This window comes from Panthera pardus, unplaced genomic scaffold, assembly GCF_024362965.1.
Source record: "Panthera pardus isolate Hobbes unplaced genomic scaffold, ASM2436296v1 HiC_scaffold_1, whole genome shotgun sequence".
Lineage (NCBI taxonomy): Eukaryota > Metazoa > Chordata > Mammalia > Carnivora > Felidae > Panthera > Panthera pardus.
This window is the reverse complement of record NW_026526654.1, coordinates 70662381-70675287: the sequence shown is the minus strand read 5'-3', so window position 1 is coordinate 70675287 and position 12907 is coordinate 70662381. Positions and strand designations below refer to the sequence as shown.

Sequence of the window (12907 nt, the reverse complement as noted above, 5' to 3'; positions counted from 1 at the left end):
GAAAGGACAGACATCAAAGCACCATTTACTCTATTTTTAGATACTATATCAAGGCTATTCAGTTTTCTTAAGAAGATCTAATAGGGAAAAAAGAAAAAAAAGATGAGAGCATCACTCTCATGCTCATGCAATACCTTGTCCTAAATAGGTTCTGGTTCATTTTTTTGCAGTCATCAGCCATTAGAACATATTCACCCCCCCCCCCCCCCCCCCCGGTTCTTTTTGGTTTGATCGCCAGGGACAGCTCCTTGGGAACACTTGGCTAGGACACTTGCAATGCACGCAAGACAAATCAGCATAATTTTTAAGTTACTTGCCACTTCCAGGAATGTTAATTTAAGCAATGACTATATGTCTTCCCTTCCCAAGATGTTAACCACTGCCATCAAAGAGATCTGGGTCACTTTCCTGGCTTTGGGGCACTCTGTTTCCTTCAACGCCACAGGAGGCAAACCAAGAAAGCTAGACAGAGGTACACCCCAGAAAAATAATTCTCAAGTAATGGGTTCCTCTAAGAATGTCTTTTTAATTTTAAAGCTTTGAAGAAAAAAGAAAAAACCAAAAACCGGCCTTCACCAAGGCCATAGAAGATAAGCTTTCCATTTTCTCAAGGCTGCCCCTATCAATAGCCATGTTTCTAGGACGGACCTGTGCGCTGAAGAAGAAACTGATGAAGAACTTCAGGATGGCGGGCAATTCAGAGTCACGAAGACCAACGACACGTACAGATGGAGCTAAGCTTTTGAAATATCTGCGAAGCAGAAATATTCTAGAGAGGCAGAAAGGACAGACCCGACTGGGATGTCTACTGATAACCAGGGCTGGCACCAGGACAGGCGGTGTGCCTGGTCCCTCGTCATCAAACTGACAACAGAGGGAACCCCAGCCCTTTCTGATCCTCCCGCCTCTCCCATCCTGGTGGGATGCCACCATTCGGCCAGCAGAGTGGCCTCTGGCCTACAGCAGGGGTCCTAGACACCCAGGGAGGGCCTGGAGTGTCTGCCATTTAATTCCTGTGGGGTGTTGGGACAGATTGTCTGACTTCTCCAAGTCTTGTAAAATGGTGATGATAAAGCTTGCCTTGACTAATTCCCAAGGCCATCGTGAGGGTCAAATACAACAGCAGACATCAAAGTGTACTGCAAAGGTATAAGAGCTAGAAGACACAGGACCTAGAAGATGGGCTTCCTAGAAATTACACACACCTTGGGTAAACGAAGAAGAGCGCAAGTTACAGCCCAAATCTACTTCTTCATACGATAAACCTCTGCCCCACCTATACGCCATCTAGCCAAAGAGACCCCCAAGAACTGGGAAACTGAGAATGCTCGGCTGAGACCACCCCGTCACACGCAGTGCAGGCTTCGGGCCAGAGCTCAGGCACACCGGGGGGTGAGGGCAGCAGCTAGCTCTTGCGCTGCCCAGCCTCGCCATTCCTTCTTCTGGAAAAGTGCTCCCTACCCTCCAGAACCCCTCTGTCCTCCCCGTCTCCCACCTGGTGCTGTAGTGGAGGCTGCCCCTCCAAGGCTACAGCTAACGGGGGGTGAGGCTGGGGTTGCATGTGATCACAGTGGGGCCAGTCAAAAGGCTGTAAGAGAAGAAGAGAAAAGGGGCAGCTTCTCCCAGTAGACACTGGGGGATTTGAGGCGTGGGTGCAGCGTGCAGCCTATTATCTACTAAGTGGAGGAAGTTGGTTTGAGCAGAGGAAGTAAACTCTCAGGGGGACAGAAGCCCTGGACCTCTAAGCGCTGCAACACCCGAGTCCCAATGCTTGTATACTCTCTACCCCCAACACACAGCCGGCCCTTCCCAGGGATCAATGAACTGGCTAGCCAGGTTTTGCAACACAGTTAGGATGAAGGTCTCAACATTAAATGCATAGTAATTTCCATACCAAGCCAGATTCATGGTCTACTCAAACTGGCATCCTATTTATGGTAAGCACACCAAGGGACGTTTGCAGGAGGCCAAGGTTGTCCTAAAAACTTCAACCTCAAATGGCTTTCAAAGAATCCCAGCTTGCCATTGTGGCCATCATGGTTCTGTGAATTTACATTCACCTGTCCTGCATCTATTTGTATTTTCAGTCTTTACCCACTGTTAAAGATAATCCATTCAAAATATGCAGTCTATGCTGTGAAGTAATACTTTTTTTTTTTAACTGTTTTTTGAGAGAGAGAGAGAGAGAGAGAGAATGAGCAGGGGAGGGGCAGAGAGAGAGAGAGAGGGAGGGAGAGAATTTCAAGCAGGCTCCACGTTGACAGCACAGAGCCTGATGCAGGGACAAACTATGAGATCATGACCTGAGGCCAAATCAAGAGTCGGAGGCTTAACTGAGCCACCTCGGTGCCCTGAAGCAAAACCTATTTGGTATATCTGTTACAATAGAAATAAATTCAGGGGCACCTGGGTGGCTCAGTTGGTTAAGTGTCTGACCTCAGCTCCAGTCATGATCTTGCAGTTCGTGAGTTGGAGCCCCGCACCGGGCTCTGTGCTGACAGCTTGGAACTCAGAGCCTGCTTCTGATTCTGTGTCTCCCTCTCTCTCTCTCTCTGCTCCCCCACCACTCATGCTCTGTCTCTCTCTCAAAAATAAACATTAAAAATTTTTTCTTAAAAAAGAAATAAATTCATAGTATAAGTAGAAAGAATAAACAGTGAAATAAAGCTAAAAATAAAAAAATGAGAAAAAAAAATGAAAAACACGGAGTTCACACTAGGATACATACAATATAAAAAGACTGGAAAGAAATATTTCCAAAATTGTTATTTCTCAGTGGCAAGATGATAGATAAATTATTTCCTTCTTTATATTTTTCTGCATCGCTAAAGTTTCCATACTGGGAACTGGGTAAAGTTTCCATACAGCACTGGGTCTATATTACTGTTCTAATAATATTCTACTATTAAAATATACAGTATAGTATAGCATAGTATAGTACAGTATAGTCTAATCTATACTATTCTATACTGATAAAGCAGAGCCTCACCAAATGTCTTAGACTCTTGCAGAGAAATTAGCTCCGCCTAGAGACCTCGGCCAGCTTGGATCCTCGGCGTTTCAGAGGCGGATGATAAAACAGGCATCAGAACATGCAGATCTGACCACTCCAGCAGGCAGCCCATTCCACTTTAGCAACAGTCATACCTGGAAAGGCAAGGTATACCTAGAAAGGCAGATATTTAAAAGGCACGGATAAAGGACCTCTGAACAAAAAGGCTGGGAGTCCTCAGTGGCACGCCTCTGCTTTCAGAGGCACTGGGCAGGGGAGGGCTCTGGAGCCTCAGGCCAAGGTGCCCAGCACTGAGGAGCTGGTGGTGGTGATGCAGGCGGAACGCACGTGGATTCTCTCCAGCTGCTGGCATGTACTGGGGGTTCGATACATCTTTACAAAGAAAGGATAGTGGACAGAATAATCACAAGATGCGTAGGTGGCCGAGAAGGGACCCCGAGCTCGCACACTCACAGGGGAGAGGCTCGGAGGGAAGGTTGCCTGGAGGAGCCAGGGGCTGAGGTTAAGAGACAGGCAGGCATTTGGCAGGCAGAGAACGTGAAGACGAGCAGGCAGGAGAGTCCAGGCAGACCCAAAGTCACGGGCATTCAAACAGAGATATGTTGTATAACCCCAATAACCCTGAGTATTTTAGTGAGGAGTGTGAGTGCAGAGTGAAATAAAGGCAGAAATAGAAAAATGAGAAAAATTGAAGAATACTGGAATTCATTTGTGGTCTATACAAATGGCTTAGCTTTGTGGAAACTAACTTTGAACCAGGCCTTGAAGAAAGGGGTAGGATTTGGATAGAAGTGTAAAAGGAGGACAAAGGGCAGTGTAGCAAAGACTGCATGAAAAAATGGCACGTGAGACATGCATCCTTCAGTGAATGTTTACCGAATGCCTATTCTGTCCCAGGTCTGGGACTAAGATCTTGGGGTGCAAAGGGGAGCTTAGGAGAAAGAGCTGTTCTCCCCACTGTAGAGATGAGGAAATTGAGGCTTTACAAAGAAGATGCAATTTGTCCAAGGACACAGAGCCAATAAATAGCATAAATCTAGTTTTAGGTATGTTTTATTACAACACTTTAGAAAATACTGATAAGTTGTTTGTGTCTTAACATCATGGTAAAAGCTTAGAGGATATGGGAAAAACCCATGTGCCCCCCTTTTCTGCTATTCAAATAAAAAATTATGTTTTCTTTAGGTAAATACACAGTAGTGGAAGTACTAGATCATATGGTATTTCTTTTTTATTTTTTTAATGTTTATTTATTTTTTGAGAGAGACAGAGTGCAGTGGGGGAGGGGAAGAGAGAAAGGGAGACCCAGAATCCAAAGCAGGCTCCAGGCTCTGAGCTGTCAGCACAGAGCTCAATGCAGGGCTCAAACACAGGCATCATGACCTGAGCCAAGGTTGGAGGCTTAGCCGACTGGGCCACCCAGGTGCCCCTCATATAGCAATTCTACTTTTAATTTTTTGAGGGACCTCCATACTGTTCTCCACAGTGGCTGTACCAGTTTGCATTCCCACTAACAGTGCATGAGGGTTCCTTTTTCTGTACATCCTCACCAATACTTGTTATTTCTTGTCTTTTTGATTTTAGTCATTCTGACAGTTGTAAGGTGACATCTCATTGTGGTTTTGATTTGCATTTCCCTGATGATGAGTGATGGTGAGCATCTTTTCATGTGTCTATTGGCCATCTGGATGTCTTCTTTGGGAAAATGCCTATTCAGGTCTCCTGCCCATTTTTTAATCAAATTATTTGTTTTCCTGATGTTGTGTTGTATAAGTTCTCTCTATATTTTGGATATTAACCCCTTATTGAATATATTATTTGCAAATATATTTTTCCATTCAGTGAGTAGCCTTTTCATTCGGTTGACGGTTTCCTTCACTGTGCAGAGGCTCTTTATTTTGATGTAGTCAAAACTTTTTAAAAAAGCTTTTTATTTTGACATGCTTTTGTTTCCCTTGCCTTAGGTGACCTATCTAGAAAAAGGTTGCTATGGCCATCCCTATATTTATTATAGCATTATTTGCGGCAGCCAAGATATGGAATCAACCCAAGTGTCCATCAATAGATGAATGGAGAAAGAAGATGTGATTATGTGTGTGTGTGTGTGTGTGTGTGTGTGTAAAATGTGTGTGTATACATACATACACAATGGAATATTACTTGGCCATAAAAACGATACAATCTTGCTATTTGCAACAACATGGATGGACCTAGAGGGTATTATACTAAGTGAAATAGACAAAGAAAGACAAATACCGTATGATCTCACTTACATGTGGAATATAAACAAAGCAAAGCAAAGTAAACAGCAGAAAAGACCCATAAATACAGAGAACAAACTGACGGTTGCCAGAGGAGAAGAGGTGGGGTGAAGGGGGGTGTGAGATCCAGGTTTCAGTTACAGAATGAGCAAGTCATGGGAATAAAAGGTAGGGTATGGGGAGGACAGCCAATGGTATCATAGTACTGCAGGGTGTGTGACACAGCAGCTACACTCGTGGTGGGCACAGCACACATAACACACAGAGTGGCTGAAAGACTATGTTGCACACCTAAAACTAACATAACATGAGGTGACAACCATACTCAAATAAAAATTGTGAACATTTCTTACTTTCCTTTTATGAAAACTCTTTTCTGCCCTGGAGGATAAATGTGTGAGAGTTAAAAGTTCTTATAAATATCCCAAATCTTTCGGAACAATTACTAGCGGGACAGTATCAGGCTCAGCTTGACTGCACAACTGACAACCGACTAAGTCCACCCGCTTCAGAGTGTGCTCAGATAGGGCAGATCCAGTGGCCGTCTGAGAAAAGGTCGGTGGAACCGCCACCAAAAAAAGCCTCGTAAAGACAAAACCAGCCTCAGGATTTGTGTGGAAAATGTTAAACATGCTCCATGCTGGGGAACTCAGAGACTCCTGTGCTGCTGACGGCCTGCAGAAGACTATTCAGTAAAAGACAAATCTCCCAAGAAGCGGAGCTTAATTATTCAGAGATTGTCTAAAACCAGTGCTGGAATTGTGCCCCATCTCCTACCAAGTACAGTACAGGTTCCTGCCCTGTGAATAAGCTCTTCTGAAAATAAGGAAGCTTTCAGCCCACAAGCTAGATTTCCAAACACAAACATGCATACATGTAAACAGTGTTGACAAAAAACCAAAAAATCTGGGGTGCCTGGGGTGGCTCAGTTGGTTAAGCGGCCGACTTCGGCTCAGGTCGTGATCTCACGGTCCGTGAGTTCGAGCCCCGCGTCGGGCTCTGTGCTGATGGCTCAGAGCCTGGAGCCTGCTTCAGATTCTGTGTCTCCCTCTCTCTCTGACCCACCCCCGTTCATGCTCTGTCTATCTCTGTCTCAAAAATAAATAAACGTTAAAAAAAAAAAATCTGCTTACAGTTTTCTTCTGACATTAACCATGTGCCTTTAGGTAAAGGAGGAAAAAAGTTTTATTTATTTATGCATTTTAGGGTCACTGAAAAAAAAGTCATTTGGGTCTATAGCAATTCTTCCTTTACCACATACTTCACACTATTATTATTATTTTTTTTCAAATAAGAGGTGTTTCTTGTGGGCTTATTAAAAAGTTACAAGACTCGAATCAGAAATAACATTAATATAAATTGTCTCTACCATTAATTACAAAAACTACTTTTGCCTTTTAAAGTTGATTTTTTTTTAATCCTTTAATTAGAACATGGTTCTAAAGCCTGCATTCTCACAATGCTTTCAAATCTATTTCTGTATTCTATTTGGAGAGACAAAGAGGATCGTATTGTTTGTGATCATCATGCTGCCTCTCATAAAAGGCTCATTAATGTATTTGGAATGTCTAAGGTAGGCAGGCAGGCCGGCCGGCCTGTGATTCTTACCTCCCCCCCAAAAGCAACCCATCCTCTACCGTGCAAAAGCTGGCACTATTCATGCTGTGGGGAAAGAAGTAACAAATACAATTCTTCTTAAAATGCTTTTGAACGTGTGTTTTCTGGAGATAAAGGTGAATAATTTTATTGCAAAACTTGTCTACAGCTGAAAATGTGATGTGGCATCTACCTTGATCTGGGGGCTTTTTAATCAGGGGGCTGAATGAGGGATGCTTTCAGCCTAAGCTAACCCAAATCAATTTACTGGTCCTGAGATCATTTCTGTCCTTCCTTTCTTCCCTCACACAACATTAGGGTTTTCCAATGTTTTGACATCTCCTTGGAGATGGTCCAGCTACAGGGTGCAGCCACACAAACAATCCACACAGACTTCTATACTTGGTGAATCGGTTCCCAGCCCACCTTTCACGTTAGGGTCTATCCCAACCTAGTAGAGTTGACAAGTGTACAAAACTTAGACTAGAGAAAAATATTAAGAATATGGCTTAAACATTTATTTTTAGGGCAGCAAAGAGAGATAGAAACTTATACCAAATTCTAAAAGATAGAGATGTTAATGGTCTCTTACAGTAACTAAAACTGTGAATAGGCTAGAACCCACAGGCCTTTTTGGAGAAACACTGAAGGCCATCCCAAACTACAAGAAATGCTTGTCTTGCTTGCATGGGAGGCAGTTCTGTCCCTGGCAGCCTATGAAAGTCAAGGAAGGCCCTAAGCCTTACTACCTCACAAGTATCCTTTCCAAGTTTCAGTTTTTGTTTCTCTGGGAATTTTGACTTCTCCAGAGGAATTAAAAAGCAAGAGGCCTAAATAGTCCTTTTTAATATATCCTTCAATGTATAACACAATGTTATTGTAGACAACTTGATAAACAACATGAACTAAATGGCAAGAAAAAAGTGTCATCCCAAGGACCAGTGGCTTTGCATTTGCCTCATGGGTAAATCTCTAAAGTTCTATTCATCTGTTGGTTAATGAGCTTGTGTTCCAGTAACAGAGTAAGTTCCTCCGATCCCAGAAATGTCCTAAAACTGAGTACAAACGGCTTCCACCAAATATTCTTGAAAAATCTTCTATAATCTTTGTTTTCTTAATTAAGGGCCCAATTTGACTGGCGCTATGGTGCTCACTCCAAGGAGGATATAGTCTCCTTGTCTCAAATGCATAGCTTACCATAGCTGATTTCTCATCTGCTAGAAAAAACCCACAAATATGTGTCTGTGAGGATGGGCCTCATACCCTGGACTTACACGCACACCCCTGAGGACACAAATTCCGGCCCACGAAAAGAGAGCTAAACCTGGGGCTGGCCATTCCTACTCCTCTCTACCCACTCCCAAGGGCTGTCTCAGTGCGGGGGTTCGAAGTGGTGTCCACAGACCGACAGCATCAGCGTCACCTGGGAACTTGTTTGAAATGCACATTCTCAGGCCTCTCCGGAGAGCCACCGAATCAAAAACCCTGGCGTTGGGGCCCAGTTCCCCAGGTGACCTACGCCCTCAAGTTTGAGTAGCATTGTTGCACTGCAGGAACTGTGAAACCACCAATGTTTGTACGCTCAAAGCCTGCAGGTGGCACTAAAGGCCGGCCGGACAGGCAGGAACAGGAAGCTCAAGTAGTGGTAAAGAACAAGCCAGCCAGACAACGCAGCTCCTGAGCAGCTGGCTCAGCCCTCTCCAATGAGTTCATAGGCCACAGGACATCTCAGCTTTGAACGGGAAGCAGACTGAACTTCTCACAGTCCAGCAGTAAACACATTAAACCTAAAATTTTCAGGGATATGGGGTGCCTGGGTGGCTCAGTCGGTTGAGCATCCGACTTCGGTGCAGGTCATGATCTCACGGTCTGTGGGTTCGAGCCCCGCGTCGGACTCTGTGCTGCCAGCTCAGAGCCTGGAGTCTGCTTTGGATTCTGTGTTTACCTCTCTCTCTCTGTGCTCCTCCCTGCTCATACTTTGTCTCTGTCTCTCTCTCAAAAAGAAGTAAAACATTACATTTTTTTTTAATTTTCAGGGATGCAATAGTTAATGAAGGTTTTTGTGGTTTTTTTTTGAATGTTTATTTATTTTTGAGACAGAGAGAGACAGAGCATGAACGGGGGAGGGTCAGAGAGAGAGGGGACACAGAATCTGAAGCAGGCTCCAGGCTTTGAGCTGTCAGCACAGAGCCCGATGCGGGGCTCGAACCCACAGACTGTGAGATCATGACCTGAGCCGAAGTCAGAAGCTCAACCGACTGAGCCACCCAGGTGCCCCAGGTTTTTGTGTTTAATACGATGAGGATATATGCATTTTCAAGAATAAAAATGTCAATACCAATTAAACAGAACAAAATAAGAAACTCAAATTATCAGCAGCCGTTGTGTGTATCCAAATAATAATAATGCACTTGATTGTGAAAGAATTGGAGTTCCTACCCTTAAAATCTCACTGAATTGATGCGACAAAAACAAGAAGAAGATTTTTCTAATGTAAAACATGTATACGAGTAGGCCTTTGCTAGATTCTATCAAAACCCTGAAATTTGCTTTAATGGTTGTAGCATATATACATCTCCGGGCACCTGGGTGGCTCAGTTGTTTAAGTGTCGGACTCTTGATTTTGGCTCAGGTCCAGATCTCAGGGTCGCAAGATGGAGCCCCATGTTGAGCTTGGGATTCTCTCTCTCTCCCTCTCTCTCTGCCTTTCTCCCTCCCTCTCTCTCTCTCAAATACAAAACTTTTAAAAAACTGCCTATACAAATCTCTGGTGAAGATGTGAAGCAATGGGAACTCTCACACACGGCTGGTGGTAGTGTAAATCGGTATAACCACTTGGGAAAACCGTTAGCAGCATCTACTAAGGCTGAACATACAGATCCCCAAAACCAGTAATTCCACTCCTGGGTACACACGCCAGGGAAATGAGTGCCTCTTTCTACCAAAAGCCTCATAAAAGAATGTTCTTAGAAGTGTAATTCACGGGGTGCCTGGGTGGCTCAGTCAGTTAAGCATCTGGCTCTCGGGTTTCGGCTCAGGTCATGACCTCAAGGTTGGTGAGTTTGAGCCCCGTGTTGGGCTCTGTGCCGACAGTGCAGAGCCTGCTGGGAATTCTCTCTCTCTCTCCCTCTCTGTCTGCCCCTCCCCCTCTCTCTTGCTTGCTCCCAAAATAAATAAACTTAAAAAAAAAAAAAGTGCAATTCACAATAGTTACCAAGTGGAAACAATCCAAATGTCCACCCACAGCAGAGGAAATAAACAGTATGGATATTCATACAATAAAATACACACAACAACGAAAACACAAATCCACCAATAAACCAAACCACTGCTACACATAATATGGATGAATCTCAAGAAATACTGCTGAGTGAAAGAAGCCAGACCTACAGGAGTACACACTTACCCAAACAGGCAAAACAAATCTCTAGTGACAAAGGTCAGCACTGACCCGTGGCTATCTAGCAGCAAGCATGAGCTTGCTGAAAAAGTTCTACATCTTGACTTGGGGGATGATTACAGGGGTGTACACGTACATGTACACAATGAAAATACATGAGTGTATTTGCTGAATTGCACACTTAAATTTGTATACTGTATTGTGTGTAATAACTATAAAGGGAGAAAAAGTGAAACATACACACAAAAATATTCTTGACACACTGTCAGGTAAGAATTTTCAATATTCATCATGAAAGTCTAGATTGCTACATACCTATAACATCATCAGACCATGATTTGTTGTAAAAACACTGCATTTGCTGAGCTAAACCTAAAAATTAAACACAGTGAACCAAGGATTCTCCTTATTTCCAATGTTATGCCATCATATCAAAGTATCAATCTACAAGAGGGCCAAACTTGACGGGCTTGCATTCCCTAGTCCCAAACGCCTTTGATTCTGACACTTCCTGGAGCCCATCGCGTGCGGTATCTCACTATCTATTTCTCCAATCCTCTGCAGACCCCGGATGGCCCCTCACCACCTAGGGGGAGGCTGAAAAAGGGCCTGGCTCCATCACTTATGTCATTAACTACCCACCTGACTTTCTTTGAAGACTTGTCCTAACCCCTACCATCATCTGGGCCTTGTTAGAAAGGTGCACAGCGTCTGAGGCCTTTCCGGGCTCACTGGATCCTATCCGGCAGGAACCCAGAGCTGGGCCAGCTGCCGAGTGGGGAGAGAGAGGGGGACAGCAAACTGCCCCCCGAAACAGGCACTTCCGGGCCCCACAGCGTGCCGCGAGACCCTGAGCCCGCGTCATTCTCCACAGGCCTGGGCCGCTCCTTGCAGCCCACCGCAGCCGGAGAAATAACGCTCGGCCCGTTTCTGCGCTTTCGGCGTTGGGTTGCAAACCCCGCAGCCAGCTGTAAGGAGTGACCAAGAGCGGGTGCGACGCGTCGGGGAGAGAACCTGGTCCCACACCGGGGGCCCGGGGACGCGCAGCGCCCGTGCCCGCGGCGCCCGGGCTCCGCGCGGGAGTGGGACCCGCTGGGGTGCGCGCGCAGGGCCGCGAGCGCGGAGAGCCGACGTGGGGCGCGCCCCGCCGCCCCAGGTGGAAGTCCGGCCGCGCGCCGCCGCCGCCGCCGGACCGCGCGGGCGGAGGGCCGGGCGAGGCGCGCCGCCGCTCGGGGCGGGCGTATTTACCTGGAAGCAGGAACACGTGCTGCCGGGCGCGAGCCCGGTCCCCGCCGTCCATGCCGTCCCTGCCGCCCGCCTTCTTCGCGGGGCGCGAGCAGGCCTCACCCGCGGAGCGCGGGACCTGCCCGGAGCGGGCGGAAGATGGCGGGGGAAGGGTGTATCCCCGCTAGCGCGGCGCGCAGAGGGGCCGGCGGAGCCCGGGAGGCGGCCCGCGGGACGAATTAACTTTCGTTTCCGCAGCCAGCCGGCCGCGCCTGTGAATGGTTTTAAATTTAGCGCCAGGCCGAGGCGACCCGAGTGGTGGCGCGTCGCCCGCCGGCAGGGGAAGGGTCGCGGCCTCTCCCCTCCGCTGCGCGGCCAGTGGTAGGTCCTCACCGAGGGCGCGGAGTGACGCGGCGCGCGGGGCGGCCACCCTGGGACGCGGCGGCGGGCGGGGGAGCCTCGGCCCGCGAAGTGGTGGTGCGGCCGGCGGCGGAAGGAGTCCCAGGTGGGAGAGCGAGCGAGGCCGGGCCCCCCCCCCCCCCGGGAGCGGGGGGGCCCCGGGACGGATGAGGCCGCCGCACCCGGAGGGTTGGGGAACGCGAACACCAAGCGTGGAGGAAAAAGCCTGCAGCAGATCCGTGTTAAGGACAACTGCCATCAGATTCTAATCCTGATGTCATTCTTGTTAGTATATCTTGTTTGTCGGTTGCATTCTGCGTTGGAATTAAGGTCACAGTATTTTGTGCTTTGTGGATTCATAATGCATTGTAAGTAGTCTTCGAATTGGGCTTAGCTCTCACCACTAAAAAGAGGTGCTCAAAATACGAATTTGTTATTTGGGGAGAATCTTTGTAATGAGTTAAAAATTTAAGACATTTTAAAAGGGATATTTAAGGGGCACCCGGGTGGCTCAGTCCTTAAGCGTGGGACTCAGTTTCCGCTCGGGTCATGATCTTAGGGTTCGTAAGTTCACCCTGCATGCACTGGCAGTGTGGAGGCTGCTTGGGATTCTCTCTCCCTCTCTCTGCACAACCCCCCCCCCCATACTCTCTCTCTAAACAGATAAATAAAGTAAAAAGTTTGTGTTTTTTTTTTTTTTTAATCAAAGCGATGTTTAAAAGTTAAGTTCATGAAATTTGGTGATTTAAACTTTGAAAAATAAAATTTTAATTGAAAAAGTGGTACCTGGTACAGGGTTTCTTAAAAGAAAATAATAAATACTTCTCTTATACTTTAAAGAAAAATATGTCTCCCTCCTACCCCAGATCCCCAATCTCCATCCCCAGGGGGGGCAACTGCTGTTAACAGTTTCTTGTCTGTTCTTCCAAAAATTTTCCATGCACGTACAAGTCCGTGTCTTTTTGCACGAATGGAAGAATAATATTTTACATAGCTTAATGCACTTCCCTTTTC

At 46.4% G+C, this 12907-nt stretch overlaps 1 protein-coding gene across 3 annotated transcripts in view; it reads right to left on the bottom strand.

The window, feature by feature from the left end:
* RNASEH2B (ribonuclease H2 subunit B) overlaps positions 1–11847 on the bottom strand; it is a 59367-nt gene extending 47520 nt beyond the window's left edge. Inside the window, exon 1 of one of the 3 annotated variants that reach the window (XM_019447624.2) lies at positions 11519–11847. In XM_019447624.2, the coding sequence (XP_019303169.1) occupies positions 11519–11570 (52 nt within the window). In that variant the 5' untranslated portion in view covers positions 11571–11847. The other 2 variants (XM_019447622.2, XM_019447623.2) reach the window with 2 other exon arrangements.
* Positions 11848–12907: the final 1060 nt, after the last annotated feature.